Source organism: Sminthopsis crassicaudata, chromosome 6 (assembly GCF_048593235.1).
Source record: "Sminthopsis crassicaudata isolate SCR6 chromosome 6, ASM4859323v1, whole genome shotgun sequence".
NCBI classification, from domain to species: domain Eukaryota; kingdom Metazoa; phylum Chordata; class Mammalia; order Dasyuromorphia; family Dasyuridae; genus Sminthopsis; species Sminthopsis crassicaudata.
In genome coordinates, this window is record NC_133622.1 from 42280513 (window position 1) to 42299064 (window position 18552).

Consider the following 18552-nt stretch of genomic DNA (forward strand, 5'->3'; position numbering starts at 1 on the left):
TTAAGCAGGATTTCCTCCATTCTTCTTTTTAGAAGGGTGTAGAACAGATAATTAATATTCTGTTTCATAACTACATTTTAAAATATGAAAAATTATTAAGTTATTTTCAGGCCTTCTCTCTAAAATATTTCCAAACTCTTGTTGAATCATTTCAATTATGTGATTCTTCAAAGATACTAGAGTAGCTTACCATTTCCTTCTCTAGTTCATTTTAAAGATGAGGTACTGAAGCTAATAGAGATAAGTGACTTGTTCAGGGTCAAACTGCTAATAAATATTTGAAGCTAGATTTAACTCAGTAAGATAGTCTTCTTGACTCCAGGTTTGGCACTTTATTCATTTCCCCACTTAATTTATAGTTGGAACCAAAATGCTAAGTAAAATTCTTAAATTGAAAGAAAAAAATTATTTAAGTTAAAGCTTTCTGAACTTAAACACAGAGCTGGGCATTTTCTATTGCCTTAGGGCAGCTTCTCTACCCCTGCTGTCATATAGTCCCTAAGAGCACTTTAAATTGCACTTAAGCCTGTGGAGAAGAAGCTATGATTTGTCCAGTTTTCATATATCTTGCAACATCCATTTCATCACTTAATAGTCATTGCATAAATTCTTAGAAAGATGGATAATCCAAGAAAGTTAGAAAACTGAGTCAAGTTTTTATTGAAAAGAATAATGGATTGAAAAAAAATCGGGGCCAGCTAGGTGGTACAGTGGATAAAGCACCAGTCTTGAATTCAGGAGGACCAGAGTTCAAATCTGGTCTCAGACACTTTCTACTAGCACAAGTTCCAAGGGAAAGTTAGAACTCCAGACACCTTTATTCACAGCCAAGATTGAGAAGGTTCTGAGTTGAGACCATCAGAATAATCTAGTTCACAGTTACATCTCCAGCTAGGAAGCTGTGTGACCCTGGGCAAGTCACTTAACCCCAGCCTGGGGGGGGGGGGAAATCAAGAGACTTTACCAGCTGTGGGTAGTAAAGGCAGGTAAAGTTTGGACATATTCATAGGGCTTTTGTGAGGTTTATAAAAACATTTTGCCAGCCTTTAAGGGCTATATGCCAGTTATTATTTTATTCAAGTGGTTTATTACAAAATAAATACCTAGAAGCCAAAGAGAACAGAATTTTCTGGCATTAACATGTGTACTTACTCATAAAAAAGAAGTCATGTTATAAACTCTTTCTTTTTGCCACTGCTCCCGAGTATGTTACACCTTGGACTGCTGCCTGTATTACCTACTCCCTTTCTTGGAGCTGTCTTTGAGCTTCAATTTTCTCCCCTGTGAAATGGAGAGGTAACTGAACTAGATGATTGTGATGGTCTCAGAACCTTCTCAATCTTGGCTGTGAATAAAGGTGTCTGGAGTTCTAACTTTCCCTTGGAACTTGTGCTAGTAGAAAAAGGCCAATTTCAGTCAGTTTCATTACATCAGCTATTATTATTGGAGTTTCATTTTCTGCTTTTTCTTTGGGAATCTGAACTTTGTTTATTTTCTTTTCTTTAAAAAAAATTGGACACTACTTGGCCTTGCATTTGTTTCAACTTTGGATTTGTCCCAGACGAACTAAACAAACAAGATAAACTGTCAAGAAAAATTTCAAAGTTATCCTCTGTACAGCATGTCCTGCAGATGAATTTAGCATGAAAGAAACAAGAAAACAATACAATAATGAAAATCCATAACAGACTATAATAATAATAATGATAATGATAATGATAATGATAATAATAATAATAATAATAATAATAATAATAAAACACATATCGAGCCAGAACCGTTCCAGAAGGGAGTCTGAATTTTCCTCTGGCCCATAGTCAAAGAATCCCTCACCTAGATTACTTTCCAGAGCTTCAGCAGGTGAAGCTGCTTCCCTCTGTTGAAAAGGCCCCCTCAAAACAAATTACAAATGTCCTCTTCTTGCTTCCATAACCCCCAAAAGCTAACAACGGAGATGAACTTTGCGGTTAGTGGCATACAGTAAGCGCTAAATAAGTGTTTATTATAAATAACAGCAACTATCACTCAAATCTTTTAATCGCCTTGGGACCTAATTCTAGCAAGGAATGCTGAACATCTGGGTCAAAAAGCAATCAAGACGTGGGGAAATTCGATTATCAGCTGTCCCCTAACCGAAAGCTCCCATTCTGGAAACTTCGTGATCTAACGCGTCCTATTCCGTCTCTAACATTCAATTCCCCTGCGCTCTTCCCGATAACGGAGGAAGAGACAATGACATGGAAGTGGGCAGTGAGTGTGGTAGGTAAGCCCTTAAGATGGAGTGAAACGTGACGAGAAAACGCTAGAGATGCTTGTTTGGGGGGCGCGGGTGATTGAGGAATTCTTTCCAGAAACAAACACTCCTTTGCACATCCTCTCCCCGCATTTTTGGCTCGGGGACCGAACTTCTAGATCATACTTCCAAAAAAGGAGACCGAGTACCTCGGTGCGCCCAACATCCATCACCAGCTCCGGCCCAACACCTTTCCCCGCAGGCACGGGGCGGGTGCGGGCAGACTCCGGGGCGCCTGGCTCCCCTGAGTGAGCTCAGGCGGGCGCGCCTCACCTCGGGCGTCCAGCCGAAATCGGGGCGCTGGGACCTGGGGTGCGGGGGAGAGCAGGGGGAGAGGCGCGCGCTCTTTGCCCACCTTGGTCGCAGGTGCCCTTGCTGACCTGCGTGATGGTCTTCTCGCCCACGCTCTCCGCCCGGAGGCTGGCGGCGCGCAGCTGGCAGCCGCTGGGGTAAGTCTTGCCGTCGCTGCCGCACACGGGGTAGCGGCTCTTGCACACGCACACGCCGCTCACCACCGGCCCGCCGGCTGCTGCCCCGCCTTTGCCCTTCCGCCTCTTGCGGCTCTTCACGCACTCCATGCCCGGCGCGCAGTGACCCCTGCCAGCGCCGCTGCCCCCGCAGGGTTCTCCCTCTCCACGGGCGCACGCCGGGCAGCAGCCGCAGGCGTCGCGGGTCTCCCCGAGGGGACAACCCCGCGGGGGCAGGGGCGGGCAGGAGGCAGGCTCGCAGGGGCCGCAGGCGGCCGACTCCCCGGCTTCAGAAGAGGAGGAAGAGGAGAGGGGCAGAAGCAGGAGCAGCAGCCCGGTGGCGCAGAGAAGGAGGAGGCGCAGCGGCGGCGGAGGCATGGCTGCGTGCGGGAGCTGCGACTGCTGCTGAGGTGGGCACGGCTGCACGCAAACACGAGGGCGGACCGCTCTGGCCCTTGACTTTGAGCCGGGACCAAGGCCAGCTCGCCTTAAACCGCACCCCCTCCCCGCCTCCTCAAACCACACCCCGGGGAGGAGAGAAGCTCTCACCCCCGCCTCCTCCAAGCGCCTGGGCCATCCCCCGAGTGCACCGAGGGGGCGGCCGTCTGACCCGCGCAGGAATGCGGAGAGAAAGCGCTGCCCTGCAGCTTGGGAAAGGCGAGGAGGCGGCGGGGGCTGAGGCGGCTCCGGTAGCTGGGGAAATCTGTGTGCGCTCAGTTTCACGCTCTTCAGTATCCTTGGATCGCTTTTCCCAGGTTAAAATAAAAAAATAAAAAAAAAAAAATAAATAAAAAAAAAAGTTTTACCTCCCCTCCTAGGCCCTGGATCAGTTTTACCCCTCTCCTTCTTGGTCAGTTTCACTCTCTTCCTGGTCAATTCTCATCCCCCTCTTGGTCAGTTTCATTCCCCTCCTGGTCAATTCTCATCTCTCCCTTGATCAGTTTCACTTCCCTTCTGATCAGTTCTTATCCTCCTCTTGTTCAGTTTCACTTCCCTCCTGATCAGTTTCACTGCCTTCCTGGTCAGTTCTCATCCCTTTCTTGGTCAGTTTCACTCCCTTCCTGGTCAATTCTCATCCTCCTCTTGGTCAGTTTCACTTCCCTCCTGATCAGTTTCACTCCCTTCCTGGTCAATTCTCATCCCTCTCTTGGTCAGCTTCTCCTCCCTCTTGGTCAATTCTCATCCCCCCTCTTGGTCAATTTCACTCCCCTCCTGGTCAGTTCTTATTACTCTTGGACAGTTTCACTCTCCTTCTGGTCAGTTCTTATCCTCCTTCTGATAAATCAGTTCTCATCTCCTCTTGGTCACTTTCACTCCTCTCCTAGTCACTTTCACCCCCTACTAGCCACTTTTAAGGATAAAAACACGGAGTGCCGCTCCAACATCCATTTACTCCAAGCAGTACTTGTCATCACCACATACACCACCTAGTTTTCCTTGAGTTTTCCCTTTTGTTTTTCAGGACAAGCCTATAAAGGTTCCTACACACTCTCCTTTCCTTTTATAGATGACTATTTACAGTTTCATTTTACAACTGAATTGAATGATTCTAGTTTGTTTTTAGAAACTGTCACGTTCTGCAGAGCCCAGAATTTGACTTTTTTTTTTTTTTTTTTCCCCTTTCTTTCTTTTTGTTTGGTTTTGAGTGAACTTGGCTCAGATGCCATTTCGGCTGAAGAAAAGTTGGCTCCCCTTATACCATTCTCCCTTTTACCTCCCTTCCTATTTTTAGTTTTTTCTTTTCTTTCCTTTTTCTTAAAATCCTGAAACCCATGAACAATTTAAATTGTTAAGAATATCCGTGTTTGTGAGAGGCCAGGAAGGATACTGGATTGCACCATAGCTTTTGGCCGTACTTTCAATAGAAATTGGACAAAGGAGATCTGGAACCACCCAAATCCTCTTTCAGGATCCACAGCTGGGTTTCTTCTCCGCTGGCTCTTCTAGTTTAGTTTTCCGTGTCGAGCTGCAGGCATTTTAACAAGCTTTTCAGGATAAATTACTCCCAATTCGTTTCTTCTGCCTTTATAAAAAACTACAGTTTTAAAACTCGGATTGCCACATTGTTCTTTTTGTTTTTTGTTTTTTTTTTTAAACTTCATAAAAAAAAAAAAAGTTTATGTTAACGCACAAAATCTGGAGTTACTCAAGCCTCTCAGATAAGTAGGTCATCTTAATTCGGATCACTTCTAAAAATTCTACAAACTGGACTCTCACCCTTTCAGTGATAAGTAGCATGGTCTAATGGAAAAAGACCTCGAGTTTCTGGACTCACGATTCAGAGTCACTTCAGTTCTCCTGGTCTGTTTTTTTCATTTCTAAAATGGGAATGATAATAAAAACTGGTATCATTATCACAGACTTACCTTAAGGAAAGTCCATTTAAAATTTCAGATGCTGTATAAATATATGTATCTTTTATTTGGACTTATAATTTCATGGGTGTGGGGAGTTATTTTGATTGGTCACAATCAATTTCTGCAATTTAACAATTTTAAAGAGTTGTCTTTGGTCATGAGGAATCAGCCTTGTGTCCAGAAGTACTTTGGGACAAACTTGTTCCTAGCCTTCCTTTGAAGAGTGGTGGGGAGGAGGAGGAGAAAATAAAATTTTCTTTTCTCTTGCCATGAAAGAATGATGCCATCTGAGCCCTTCCCCCAGTAAGAAGAGGAGAAACATATAGACATACAATGATTTTAAAAAATTAAATTGTATTGTATTTTATTTTCAAATTAAGATCTGCCTTTGGCTTAGAATGATTGTAGAACGTGAAGTGTTGCCCAAGACTTCAAAGGAATTCTACCAATCCTTGACTATTTTGGTATCAACCCACAATTACACTGGTATAAGTAGCTCTCTTGAGCAGCTACTTAGAGAGTTGCCTAGAACACAAATATGAAGTGACTTCCTTGGTTTTGTATGTTTTGAATGCAGATCTTTATGACTTTGAAGCCAGCTCTTAATCTAGCACACAACACTGCAATTTCTGACTTACTTATCATTGGTATTTTCAAATCACATCTAAAATCTGCTTATATTGAGGGTTGAGATGTATATAAGATGGTCCAAAATTCATAGTGCAGCTTAAAACTACCTTAAGACTTGGGACAACTGGATTTCCTATGGGCTTTATAATATACACATGTGAATAGGTATATGTACACACTCAATTATTGCTAGTTTTAATAAGTTCTTTTATTAATTCTTTAGGATAACCCTAGGAAGTATTATTTCCACAATCCTTCTTTCTTTTATTTATGAGTGTTTATAGTTTCCTTTTGCAACTGAATTAAATGATTACAATTTATTTTTAGAAATTGTTAGATTTTGGAGACCATTGAACTTGATTTTGAGTGGAGTGGGTTCAAATGTTATCTCAGTCCTGTCCTATTCAATCACTTCACTTTAAAGCCATATTGAGTATGAGTAAAACGCCCTTGAAATAGAACAAGGTCTGAAAATTTGTGAATTGTAGGAAAGACTTGAAAACTGAACTCTTGCCTCTCCATATTTAAAAATTGTGCCTCTCCTTGGAGAGACTTAAATCAACTGTTGCTGAGTGAAATGAGCAGAACCAGAAGATCGCTGTACATTTCATTGTTGTATGAAGATATATTCTGATGGAAGTGGAAATCTTCAACATAAAGAAGATCCAACTCACTTCCAGTTGATCAATGATGGACAGAAATAACTACACCCAGAGAAGGAACACTGGGAAGTGAATGTAAACTGTCTATCTACCCAGGTTACTTATACCTTTGGAAGCTAATAATTAATGTGCAACAAGAAAATGGTATTTACACACATATATTGTATCTAGGTTTTACTGTAACACATGTAAAATGTATGGGATTACCTGCCATGGGGGGGGGAGGGAGTGGAAGGAGGGAGGGGATAATTTGGAAAAATGAATAAAAAAAAAATTGTGTCTCCCTTGTATATTACTCTGGTTTAGTAAAAAGAACACTCCCTGGAATAGGTTTGAATTCTGCTCTCAATGTTTACCATTAGCTTTTTACCACTTTGCCTTTGTCTTAATTTCATTATCTGTAAGATGGTAGTCATAACACTTGAACTGCTAACTTGAGAGGAAAGAACTTTGTAAACCTTAAGTAGTTTTAAGAAATTAAATTATTGTTGTTCAGTCATTTCCAACTCTTTGTGACTCCTTTTGGCATCTTTTTGGCAAAGACACAGGAGTGATTTGCCATTTCCTTCTCCAGCTCATTTTACAAATGAGGAAACTGAAGTAAACAGGGTTAAATATCTTGCCGAGGATCACACAACTAGTGTCTGAGTGCACATTTGAATTCAGGACAATAAGTCTTCTAGACTCTAAGCCTGGAGAGCTAGCTACTAACCACTTAATGTAAGTTATAACTTTTGAGTTATCCACTAAAGTTATCTATTTGAGTATCCATTAAAACAGTGGTCCTCAAACTATGGCCGGCGGGCCAGATGCGGCCCCCTGAGGACGTTTATGGGACCTGCCGGGTTATGGCAAAATCAGACCGGAAGTGACCGTAAAACTAAACTCCCATTAGCAACACACACTTCCGGCACTGGGCTGAAGTTCATAGTTTTGTTTTTTCTATAGTCCGGTCCTATAACAGTCTGAGGGATAGTGAACTGGCCCCCTATTTTAAAAGTTTGAGGACCACTGCATTAAAGATTCCAAGCTTTCACCATAATATTGTTATGGCTTGTCAAAAAATAAATAATTCATGTGTTTATCCATATTCCTAGAAACTTTGTGTGGCCAAGATTATGACTATGTTACTTTTTTTGGCTACCATTACAATAATGATTCATTTAAGGTTGAACTCTATGAAAATCCTCAGTTATTTTTCAGATTAACTGCAATCTAATCATCTTTCCCCATCTTGCATTTATTTGTAAGACAGCTTATGGTTTATGGATAGGGTTTATGAATCTGCCTGTACTTATGGACTGGTTCCATGATATTAGCTTCTTTAGCACTTCCTATGTCTCTTATGCATTTATGTTTTATTTTTCATTAGTTGTTCCTGTCCCTGTTGTCACAAACCTGTCACTTCCAGTCAAGCATGCTTCATGCCCTGGGTCATGCTAGGCTTACTTTTTCCAAACTCCATATTTTCGAGTCCATCTCCTATCACTTCTGCTCCTTCCCAGCTTACAGACTCCCAGGAACTCAGCACAAAAGATCTCTCAGGCAGTTAGCTGTTCAAGCTTACTCATACTAGTTCTCTATTCACACTCCTTTCCCCACCCCTAAGTCAGTTCACCCAGTTAACAGAGGCAACTTCAGATCTCTTTTCATCTGAGACTGGATTTTATTAGCATGGTAGATTAGGGAAGCATAGGAAGAATAGTAGCAATTGGTTCAATATTTGTTGAATCAGATTGTCATTGAATTGGTATTCACAAAGAACGACTCTAACAAGACTTGCCAAAGGTTGGTTTACAAATGATCTAATATTTCTTTCTCTCATTGATTTCTCTTTGGTCTAATCTAGTTTTCAGAGGCTTTTTTTTTTTTTTTTTTTTTTTTTTTTTTTTTTTTTTTTTTTTTTTAAGATGAGGTTTACCACTTTCTTTTCTAAGCTACTTATTCACTTTCCAATTCTTTCCTCCACATCTTTTATTTATTTCATTTAAAAAATCTCTTGTGGGGGCAGCTAGGTGGCGCACTGGATAGCACCAGCTCTGAATTCAGGAGGACCCGAATTCAATCAAATCTGGTCTCAGACACTTAACACTTCCTAGCTGTGTGACCCTGGGTAAGTCACTTAACCCCAGCCTCAGAAAAAGAAAAAAAAATCTCTTGTTTCATTTTTTCCTATGTATTTATATAGTCCTTGTAGAAAATCCATTAAAATTTTTGTCTGCAGCTGTTATGAAACTACTTGTTTTTTCTTTTGGGGGAGTCCCCAGATATTTGCAACAATTTTTAATACTGGTTGTGTTAGGGAGCCACTCCCCTGAGTTGGCATTGGCTTTGTGGGTTTCTGGCTGACTTTTTGCCTAGTTCTGGGGTGGAAGAAATAACCTTCTGTGGTTTTTATTGGGTTTCTTGATCAGTATTTGGTCTGGAGCAAACTTCAAATTTTGCTGGAGGAGGTATGTAGGAACTAGACAACATCTTGGCTGCAAGTCCCAGTTTACAATTGTAAAGTATCCATGGTCTGTCTTTTTCAGTGTGGCAAGAGTGATCCCAGGAGCCTGTTTTGAAAGAATGAACAAAAATAAATGACAAATGTGTTAGTGTGGACGTGTTTTAAGAAAATACACTATTCATCAATTGGGGAATGACTGAACAAGTTGTGGCATATGATTATGATGAAATATCTCTCTACTATAAGAAATGATGAGCTCAGTGATTTTAGAAAAAAATGGAAAGACTTGCAGGAAAAAATGAAGAGCAAAATGAGCAGAATCAACAGAATATTGTATATAGTAACAGCAATATTATTTTAAGAATGACCCTGGGAGAAAATTTTATTTTGTGTATTATAAATGTTTTCTCTAACTATAAAGGACATATGAGAAAAGATGCTACCTGTATGTTCAGAGAAAGAACTGATAAATAGAAGTATATATTGATTAAATTTACACACATATATACACACATGTACCTATTTGTGTCTAATGGTAGCCATCTCAAGTTAGGAGGGAAAAAAAAGAAATTCACATCATAATTTTGTTATATATTTGAAAGGAATAGCAAGTTGTACATAGTAGATTTGCAGTTTCACGTACAATCATCTTTTTTATTGTACTAAGTTATGGCAATGTTTTAGTCCATAAATGAAAAATAAAAATAAATAAAAAAAGAAAATTAATGAAAATTTGAAATGTATAAACTAGTGGCTATGATTTATATCACATTAGTGGCTTCAAAATGTTTCATAATTGGATTTCTTTGAAAAGTAATTCTGAAGCTGGTCAATTTAAAAATGAGTCTATGGACCAATTGAACATCAAGAGTGTGTCTCAAGAACTTAAGTTTATAATGTTAGGAACCAAGAGAATGAAGTTTGGTTATCTTCAATTGAATTAATTGAACTCCCAAGTTAAAAATGATTTGATTGACTAGAATCAATTTGTTCCTTTTCAGGAAACATTCCCTATGTAAAATGAGGTATCCTCATATGCTAATAGATCATTTTTTTTGAGCAATGATTTGAAACAAAGGGCCCCCTAGTGTTACTTCATATTTATTTGCTTTTTTCCCCCCTTCCAAAGATTACCAAATTGAAAGGATTACAGAAGCACAGAATCTCACAGTTGGAAGGAATCTTTCATTAGACTTATAATGAGAAGCCACTGAATTCAGTCCTTGACAAGTGACCATTTATATTTTGTTTGAAGATCTCCAGTGAAGAGATGTTGGAAACCACTATTTCCCATGGCAACCCATTTCATTTTTGGATTGTTTAGAGTTTTTCCTTATACAGAATGAATCTGCATCTTTGTGATTTCCACCTAGTGGTGCAGTGGACAGAGTGCCAAGACTCATTGTCCTGAGTTCAAATCTGACCTCAGATATTTAGTAGCTATGTGATCCCGTTTGCCTCGGTTTCCTCCTCTGTAAAATGAACTGGAGAAGGAAATGACAAGCCCCGCTCCAGTGTCTTTGCCAAGAAAACCCCAAATGGGGACACAAAGAATTGCACTGAGCAAAACAAATTTCTGCCCTTTGCTGCTATCAGAAACCAGGACATCTAACCTTTCATCCCTGAAACTTCTAATCTGGAGCTCTGTGGCCTGGATTGGTGGTTACCTTAGTTGTCAAACTATAGCTAGAGCTAATTCAAGTCATGGCTTCATATTGTTCTCTAGCGATCTTCTTGCCAGTCACCTTGCTGCTATGAATCACATTTCTTAATGCTGCTCAGCTATTTCTCTCTCTTTGTCTCTCTGTGTGTCTGTCTCTGTGTCTCTTTTCCATATATATACATATACAAATATATATCTGCATATATACATAAATTTAAAACACTTTACATGCTATCTTATTTAATTTTTTTATACTAAGTCCTTTGAAATAGAAGCTATTGCTATCCCATTTTAGAGATAAGAAAACTGAAGTTAGTAGAGGTTAATTGACTTGCCAGGGACAGATAACAAGGGAGTCTCTGAAATAAGATCTCTATAATAAATTAGGTTTTCCTAACTCCAAGTCCAAGATTTTATCCAATGTCACTCAGCTCTCTCTCTCTCTCTCTCTGTCTCTGTCTCTGTCTCTGACTCTGTCTCTCTCTCTGTCTCTGTCTCTGTCTCTCTCTCTCTCTCTCTCTCTCTGTCTCTGTCTCTGTCTCTGTCTCTGTCTCTCTCTCTATCTCTGTCTCTCTCTCTCTGTCTGTCTCTCTCTCTGTCTCTCTCTCTCTGTCTCTGTCTCTGTCTCTCTCTCTGTCTCTGTCTCTGTCTCTGTCTGTCTCTCTCTCTGTCTCTGTCTCTCTCTCTGTCTCTCTGTCTCTGTCTCTGTCTCTCTCTCTCTGTCTGTCTCTCTGTCTGTCTCTCTGTCTCTGTCTCTGTCTCTCTCTCTGTCTCTGTCTCTCTGTCTCTCTCTCTGTCTCTCTGTCTCTGTCTCTCTCTGTCTCTCTCTCTCTCTCTCCATCTCTCTCTCTCTCTCTCTCTCTCTCTCTCTCTCTCTCTCTCTCTCTCTCTCCATCTCTTTGGCTCTCTATCTCTGTCTCTTTGTCTCTCTCTCTGTCTGCCTCTTTCTCTCTTATATGAACTTTAAAATAAAGATGAAATCTTGACTAAAAGGAAATTATATTAATCTGACACTATCTAGTTTTTTTTTTTTTTTTTTTTTTTTTTTTTTTGAGGCTTGCCCAGGTGACTTGCCCAGGGTCACACAGCTAGGAAGTGTTAAGTGTCTGAGACCAGATTTGAACTTGGGTCCTCCTGAATTCAAGGCTGGTGCTCTATCCACTGCGCCACCTAGCTGCCCCACTATCTAGTCTTAATGAAGTTATACTGGTGCTTTGCAATTACTACTTCTAGATTTTCACTATTCCTCTAGTACATTTAATGCTGTGTTTAATAATTTTGTGAGGATCAGATCAGGTTCTTTTGTCTATACAATCCACAACATCTATTTTTTCCCTTTTTTGAAAATCAAGTTGACATTGGCCATCTCCAGGTCTAAATTATCATATTCTTTCAGTACAATAGGTGCTAGTTCAACTTGGATTGGCAATTTAACCCTATCAAGGTCAGTCTTAAGTAATAAATACTTGGTTGATAGTAAGACACTTTCTTCCTATTTTCCTGTTTATCTTTGATATGGTCTCCCCACCAGTCATTTTGTTTGTCCTTTTTACCTCAAAGGTCATTCCCCTTTGCAAAAAACAAACAAGCCAAGAAAAAATCCTATGAAAATAAAAGCTGAGGACATTCTTCTCCATTGTCACCATTTAATCTACTCTAACGTGTAGTCCCATTCTTTCTTTGATCCCTTCTTCTCTTTCCCTCAATACACTTTAAAAATTATCCTTATCTTCCCTTGCCAGCTTTGCTTAATTCTGAACTTTTAAAAGATTTTGAATATTTAATGATTGGCATTTATATAGTAGTTTAACATTTACCAAGTATTTCCCATACATTAACTCAACAATCTTATGAGGTAAGTTTTATAAATATTATTTCCCCATTTTACAGGAGAGACTGAGAAAAAAAACAACAACTTTAGTTACAATTTCATGTTGCCTCTCAGGTGTAAGAAACTCAAATGTCAGGTGACCAAAGGGTACTTTTAAATCTCATCCATTGTTCAATAAGCACACAAAAGGGTTTTTCATAGAATTGTATATCTTACCTCTTAGATGGGGTTTTATCCATATATTTTTTTGTTTGGGGGGAGTCCAGCATTATTAGGCCCAGGCTTAATGATTTTATTAGAATAAAGAACTTCCCAGGAGGAAATTCTCTCTGCCAATATAAACTGGTACTTATTCAAAAATGAGTCCGCTTAAAGAGTTGTTGATGGTGTTGGGATATTAAGTGACTTGCCCAGGATCATACCACCAATAGCTAAGAAGACTGTCTATTCACTATTCCATGCTACCTCTTATAAATGCATGTAATTGATAATATCAATATAAAGTCATTGACAGTGTGAAGTACCCAATGTCCAAATCACAAGATAAGGAGGAGTCTGTAAAGTTAATTTAATGTTCCCTGACTATCTTGGCTCAGGGAGTCCTTAACCTAAGTCATTTTAGACATATAATATGAAAGTACCTATGATGTTTGTTTTTCACAAACTTCAGGGAAGAGCATTTCATCAATCTTCCTTGATAATCTTTCCCCCTCATAATATTTCATAACACTGAGAGCCAGGAAGATTTCAGAAGGTCATTAAATAATAGCACCTTTCCAATTATAAAATGTTATAAAGAAAATGTAGAATTTTGGTCCAATCTCTAGTGTACAGCATAGAGTGAGCTGCTAATAAAGCTAGATAAACTTTACCATTTCTTGACTTCCAAGTTTAAATTTGAAATACATTTTGCCTTGACACAGACTTTCAGATTTAATATGGATTATAGCTGTATAATAAATTAGAGAGCATTTTTAATGATGAGTAGAAGAATCTGTCTGAGTTATTCCCTAATTAGACTTCATTCTTCTTTTGTTGTGGGGAAAACGATATGATCATTTGGTGTTAAATGATGCAATGCCTCATATTAATCTTATATGCTCCCATTTCCATAATTCACCTTTGCAAAATGGAAATTAAAAAAAAAAAGTTCTCCTTGTTATGATAATATATCTGATGCAATGTCACACTGAAGGGGATTGAAATGTTTTCCAAGAATAAATGGCCCAAGCACCAGCTCAACTTTGAGCAAAGTTTTATGCTGTAGAAGGGGTAACCTGTAAAGTGATAACTTGGAAGAATCAGCCTTTGAAGTGGAACCACATATTTTTTGCTTGAGTCCATTGCATTCCCATTCTACTCATTAAAGAATCAGCTACAAAGTTAGAAGCTTACAATGACTTTTTTTTTAAGCTGATAAACCAATGATGTGGAGATCACTTCACCCACATTTGAAGTGGGACTACCTGTGTGGTACAAGGACAACCCTTTAATGAAACAGATGGTGACTTCCGGGATTTTCATCTTTTATTGCTCTCAAGCTTCAAATCCCAGTTGCTGAATGCTGAAAATGCCCCTTTCATTCTTGCTCTCTCAAAGCATCAGTACTTCATAAGATTTCTTTTAAAAGAGTAAATGTGAAGCATAGGGCAAAATGAATCTGATTGTTTCTCAGAAAGCCCTCAGTATTTTTCCTTCTTTTCCCTTTTCTATTTCTTTTCAAGGGAATTTTCTTTTTTCCCCCCTTATGACTAAAGACTATTATGTTGACTATTATTATGACTAATCAGGAACTAAGAATCTTTAATTTTATCCAAGGAGTATGAGTACATTCATTTTTGCTGCGAAATAAATATTCTTTTATTACAGTTTCAATAAGAATAATTAGGAAAATCAGCCACCCAATTTGACTAGTGTGGTTTGTTTTGTAGATATCAGACTATATTTTCCTAGCATACCATAGAATATTCCTGTAATGATCCTGGAAGATTTTAAACAGAATATTTTATCCAGGCTGCCCCAGCCTCAGACAACAATAATAATTACTGGCACATATATAAATAAATACACACACACATACACAAAATTTAGTGTTCCTTGACCATCTTGGCTCATGTAGTCCTTAACCTAAATCGTCTTATACATATAGTAAATATATATGGGTGTGTATTCATACATACATGCACATAGTCATCCATCTATATACACATAATATATACATATATAATATATATATATACATACATATTTAACTTTACAAAGCACCTTATTCATACATTATCCATTTAAGCCTCACAGAAACGTGTAAGATAGGTACTATAGGTATTATACCCATTTTACAGATAAGTATAAAAGTGGGGAGGGGGAAGCTATTTTGGAAATGTCACATTGAAATAGCTGTTATGGGAGGACGGATGCCAAAAGAGAATATTTCTTTTCTGCTGTCTCCTTTGCCCTTAGACTTGCAGATAGCACACAGTGGGGATGACTTGCCCCTGGTCTGACAGACAGTACACAGTGGGGATGACTTGCCCCTGGCCTGGCAGGTTGCACGAAGTGGGGATGATTTGCATTTGTAGCCAGAAGCAGACTCTAATCAAAGGCCTTGAGCTTCCCACCATGGGAGGGAATGTTTTACAGCTGAGAACTGAGGAATCTGAATTCTATTTCCCCATTTTGCTCCTGACTGACCACGTAGTGACAAATCCCTTATTGTTCTGGGGCTTCAGTTATAGTGAAAAGATGTGCTTGAGCCCTCCAGGCTGGACAGGCTCCAGGTGATGAAGGATGTCAGTACTGGCTTTCTGATTTTGTTTGCTAAGCATTCATTCTTAGAGTTAAAAACTAGGTCTTTTACAGAATAACAACAGTGTACTTGGCATAGAAACTTTCTTCCTCTCCCCCTCTCCATTTCTAATGGTGTAGTTGTCCCCCAAAGTCAGTTGTTTTTCTGGCATGTCTGATTTTTCCTGATTCCATTTGGGGTTTTCTTGGCAAAGACACTGGAGTGCTTTGCCATTTCCTCCTCCAGCTCATTTTACAGATGAGGAAACTGAGACAGAGTTAAGGAACTTGGCCAAGGTCATACAGCTAGTATCTGAGGCCAGATTTGAATTCAGGAATCTTCCTGATCCCAGGTCTGACACTCTATATCCACTGTGTGGCTTAGCTGCCCACTCCACCCATAAACCACATCACAATTAGATTAAATTGATGTGAGATGTAGTAAAATGTGCGTTGGATTTGAAATTAGGGGACTGGGATCTAAGTCTTGTTTGCTGCTTATTAGTTGCATGATTTTGGGCAAATCTTATGTCTTCTTTGATCCTAGTTCCCTAATCTATAAGGGCTGAGTGGGGAATGATGCTTCGGACCTCCCTCATGGGATCACAGTAGAGTTTTTGTTGCATCTTAATATACTATTTAAATGTGAATAATCATCTGCAAGCATTATTAAGTAGCTACCATATGGTAAGCATTATCCTAGGCTGGCTTATTTGGTCTTTTGTTTGGAGAGGACATTACAGGGATGATGTCTTAACTTCCTCATGAATTGGATTTAAGTGAGTCAGAGTCATGATGGCTGGCAATGGACCCAGGATGCAGAGCTGATACAAAGATGCAAGTGAGACATTTTTGCCCTCAAGGGGCTTTTGTGCAGACAAAATGTACGACTAAAGAGAGGTACCTTAAAAGAGATACAGATGATTGGTAGAGAGGCAGACACCAAGGTACAGATTAGGAAAGGCTCATTGTACAAGGTGGTGCTTGGACTAAATCAATTTTTTTAAAGCTTTTTATTTTCACAACATATGCATGGATAATTTTTCATCACTGACCCTTGCAAAACCTTGTGTTCCAAATTTTTCCCTCCCTTTCTCCCACCCCTTACCCTAGATGGTAAGTAATCCAATATATGTTAAATGTGTTAAAATGTACATTAAATCCTATATATATATATATATATATATATTTTATACACACACACATTTCCACAAATATGTTGCACAAGAAAAATAAGATCAAAAAGGGAAAAAAGAGAAAGAAAACAAAATACAAGCAAATAACAAAAAGAGTAAAAACACTATGTTGTGATCCACACTCAGTCCCTATAGTCTCTCTCTGGATGTAGATGGCTCTCTTCATCATGAGACCATTGGAATTGGCCTGAATCATCTCATTGTTGAAAAGAGCCTCATTGGACTAAATCTTGGAAAAAAATTGGAAGTCTAAGGAGTGAAGCTGAGAGAATATATTTCAGACATGGCGGACAGCTAGCACAAGAGATGGGAAATAACAGTAAAAAAGTTCAACTTGATTTTATCTTGGGATGTGTGAAGGAATGTAATGTATAATAAACAATATATAGTATAATAAAAGTATAATAAAAGGTATGTAAAGATAGGCTAGTGCCTGGTTGAGAAAGACTTTAAATGACACACAAAAGAGTTTATTTCTTCTTATAGAGATAATAGGGAGCTACTGGATTTGACTGAGTAAGAGAGCATCAGATCAGTGCTTTAGAAAAATATCTTGGCTGCTGAGTGTGGGGTGGATTGGAGTGGGGTGAGACATAAAGCAGAGAGCCCAACTAGGAAGTTATGGCAACAGTCTAGGAGAGTGAAGATGAGTACCTGGACTATTATTAATTGCCTTTTCCCTCTTCTGGATGGTAAGCTTCTATGGGAATGGATTCATATCTTATTCCTCTTTAGATTTCTGTTAGAACCTAGAACCTCCTTTCTTTCATAGAACAGTGATTCAGCAAATATTTATGGAATGAATGGATTCATGGAAGATGGATCCAGGAGAAGACAAGTGAGGTTCATCCTAGAAGAAGAAAATCCTGTCAGGGAAGATTGTGGGGTACAGCTTTGTCCTCAGAGAAGGCAGCAGCCAAAGCAGTAGTGAGACTTGGGGAGCCTTTTTCTGATGATCTATAATGGAAGCTCCTTTTATGCAGAGGGCTGTTCACCTTAGTCTTAAAGGAATGGGACTATTAAAGACCATTAAAGATGTAGTATTGTTCTGGGCACTTGATGGCTAGCTCCAAGAGAAGTTGGGTTAAGGACACCCAGAGTTTATAAAGAAGAAACAAGAAAGCTTAATCTTTTTTACATGGTCCTTGTTCCGCTATGAGAGTTGGAATATGAGACTACATGGGTCTGATCTCTGTGCCCATGTTAGTGACTCACTATGGTTTGGCTTTAGGGCTTGAGTAGATTTGGAGATGCAGTGGCAATCTTGATTTTCTTACTTAATCAAAGTTTGAAAGATGAAAGATTTCCAATTTATATGTCTTTTTTTTTTTAACTTTATGCTGATTAGTCTTTGATACATAAGTTGACTCAGAAACCTGAATAAAGATAATTTTTTAAAATGGAAAAAATATATGGGTCTGAATTAGGCTGACAATTTTTATATTCATCTATCTATCTATCTATCTATCTATCTATCTATTATCTATCTATCTATCTATTCATCTATCTATCATCTATCTATCAATCAATCTATCTATCTATCTATCTATCTATCTATCTATCTATCTATCTACCTACTTGCCTCATTGGGACATACTAGAACATCTTGTCCTATAAATCTGTAATTGAATTTCAGAAAGCAAATTATCAGGTCCAGAGTTTAGATAACCTCGAATAGTAGATAATTCTTTAATTTCTTGTGTTTTGTTTGCCTTCAATATTATATGTAAGGCTTTTGGAAAGCTATGTATTTATTTTACTTTATGATCAAAGGACTGTATGATGGAGGGAAAGAGCTGTGTTCAAATACTGTCTCTGCCGTGACTTTGGTCTGTCATTTTGACTCGAGGGTCTCTGAGGTTTACTCTAGCTTTATATCTATGAATTATGGAAAACTAAGATTTGTGAAGCTCATACACATTTATAGGCCCTTAGGAAATAAAAAGGCAGCTCGATGGCACAGTGGATAGAGAATGGGCTTGGAATCTGGAAGACGCATTTTCATGAGTTCAAATCCAGTCTCAGATACTTAATTAACTACATGGCTCTGGGCAATTCCCTTAACCTTGTTTGCTTCAATTTCCTCAATTGTAAAATGAGCTAGAGAAAGAAATGACAAACTATTCTAATATCATTGCCAAGAAAACTCCAAATGGAATCACAAACAGTAAGACCCATGACTCAACAGAAAAGAAACAAAATATTTTATGGCATGAAGGC

The 18552-nt window shown here is 38.8% G+C and overlaps 2 protein-coding genes across 2 annotated transcripts in view; both read right to left on the bottom strand.

The window, feature by feature from the left end:
- IGFBP7 (insulin like growth factor binding protein 7) overlaps positions 1-3263 on the bottom strand; it is a 70192-nt gene extending 66929 nt beyond the window's left edge. Inside the window, exon 1 of the mRNA XM_074274447.1 lies at positions 2649-3263. Within this exon, the coding sequence (XP_074130548.1) occupies positions 2649-3138 (490 nt within the window). The 5' untranslated portion in view covers positions 3139-3263. The remainder of the gene's footprint in view (positions 1-2648) is intronic.
- HOPX (HOP homeobox) overlaps positions 1-17492 on the bottom strand; it is a 384876-nt gene extending 367384 nt beyond the window's left edge. Inside the window, exon 1 of the mRNA XM_074276379.1 lies at positions 17488-17492. The gene's annotated coding sequence lies outside the window, so the exon portion shown is untranslated. The remainder of the gene's footprint in view (positions 1-17487) is intronic.
- Positions 17493-18552: the final 1060 nt, after the last annotated feature.